Source organism: Merops nubicus, unplaced genomic scaffold (genome assembly GCF_000691845.1).
Source record: "Merops nubicus isolate BGI_N331 unplaced genomic scaffold, ASM69184v1 scaffold34951, whole genome shotgun sequence".
Taxonomy (NCBI): domain Eukaryota; kingdom Metazoa; phylum Chordata; class Aves; order Coraciiformes; family Meropidae; genus Merops; species Merops nubicus.
The window spans coordinates 1-1408 of record NW_008586830.1 but is presented as its reverse complement, the minus strand read 5'-3'; the positions used below and the strand labels follow the sequence as shown (position 1 = coordinate 1408).

Sequence of the window (1408 nt, the reverse complement as noted above, 5' to 3'; positions counted from 1 at the left end):
GTGCCCCCGAACCAGCCACGGCCTCACCTGTGAAAGCCTCGGGGTCGATGAAGATCCACTCCACGGTCTGCCCTTCCTCCACCGTCAGCAGCAGGTTGATTTCATTGGCGCTGTACGTCTGGGACCTAGGGAGGGAGAAGGGGGTGGCACAGGCTGGCATGCGGCGGGCTGGATGGGCAAAGGGTGCCAGTGTGACGCCAGGCTGTGCTGGCCACCTCCAGCTCTGGGACACTTGTCTGCCCCGGGGCTCATTGCTCCAGGGCTGAAGGTGGACACCCCATGCCAGTCCCTCTTGTCCCAGGAGGACTCGCCGTGGTGCCCCTGTGTGCTCACTGGAAGACCATGGTGCAGTTCTGCCAGTCGAAGGGGAAGTAGGTGACGTGGATGACGCAGACGCTGCGGTAGAAGGCCGGGGTTTTTGGGGGGCAGCCAGTAGATGCTGCCGTCGGCGTACACTACCACGTTGGTGTAGAGAGTGATTTCAAATGTCCCATCGATGCTGAGGGGGAAAGGGTGGTCGTAGCCTCAAACTCTGCCTGGAGGGGCAGCTGCCACCCCCTGTACAGGGAGACGTCCCCATTTCCCTGACACCTACTTGTTCTCCAGGACGACGTCGGGCAGCCATACCATGGTGGAGGGCACCCGCAGTGTCTGGATGTCGTCATATTTCTCAGGGTCCCACCGCAGGCGATAGTCGGACCATTGCTGGGGGAAGAGGAGTGGAGGGTCACAGTGCTCCCCAAGGCAGAGAAGCTTGTGAGCTGCCTGTCCCATGCTGCCCCCAAAATGGGTTAATTGGGGAACACCCACAGAAGGGAGTGCAGGTTACGGTGCCAGCCCTCCATGGGATGCCACCCTGAGATGCAAACAGGGCTCAGGGTGGGGTCTTGCCTGGAGGGGAGGGGTCTCACCATCTCGATCCAGACGTTGGTGGTGAGGGTCTCCTCCCGCTCGTTCTGGTAAGGAGAGAAGGGGGGGTGACAGGTATAGCACCCTGCCTGCTTCTGTCCAAGGCCTCATGGGCAGGGGCAAATCCTGTCCTGCAATGGAGACTGGGGCCGTGGGGGCGTCTCTCACCAGGGAGATGAGATTGGTGAGGGTGAGCTTGAGGGTGACATCGATGACCTGGTCCCCGCTCAGGGCTGGACGCAGGTGCCGGTTGTAGTTGGTCATAAGGTCCTGGAGCAGCTTCTCCTCCTGGTTCCTGCAGCTCACACCTGGAGAGGGCACGTGCCACGGGAGCACCCCAGGGTGAGGATGGAGGGGCCACCCCTGGGACCTGCTGGGGGTGTCGGGGGGACGCTGGGCTGAGCACTGGGAGGGGACGCCCAGAGGTGTTACTGTGGGTGTGCACACACTGCTGCAGGTGCCCGAGGCTGGCGGGAGGGGGGGGACGGGGCGAGGGGGT

General features: G+C 62.9%; 1 protein-coding gene across 1 annotated transcript in view; it reads right to left on the bottom strand.

Moving 5' to 3' along the window:
- Positions 1–1217, bottom strand: part of LOC103781060 (acetylcholine receptor subunit gamma-like) — a gene marked incomplete at its 5' end in the record, with an annotated part of 3959 nt that extends 2742 nt beyond the window's left edge. The window contains 6 exon segments of the mRNA XM_008948763.1: positions 28–125; positions 334–422; positions 424–499; positions 596–705; positions 912–956; positions 1078–1217. Coding sequence (XP_008947011.1) covers positions 28–125; positions 334–422; positions 424–499; positions 596–705; positions 912–956; positions 1078–1217 — 558 coding nt within the window.
- Between the last annotated feature and the right edge of the window lie 191 nt (positions 1218–1408).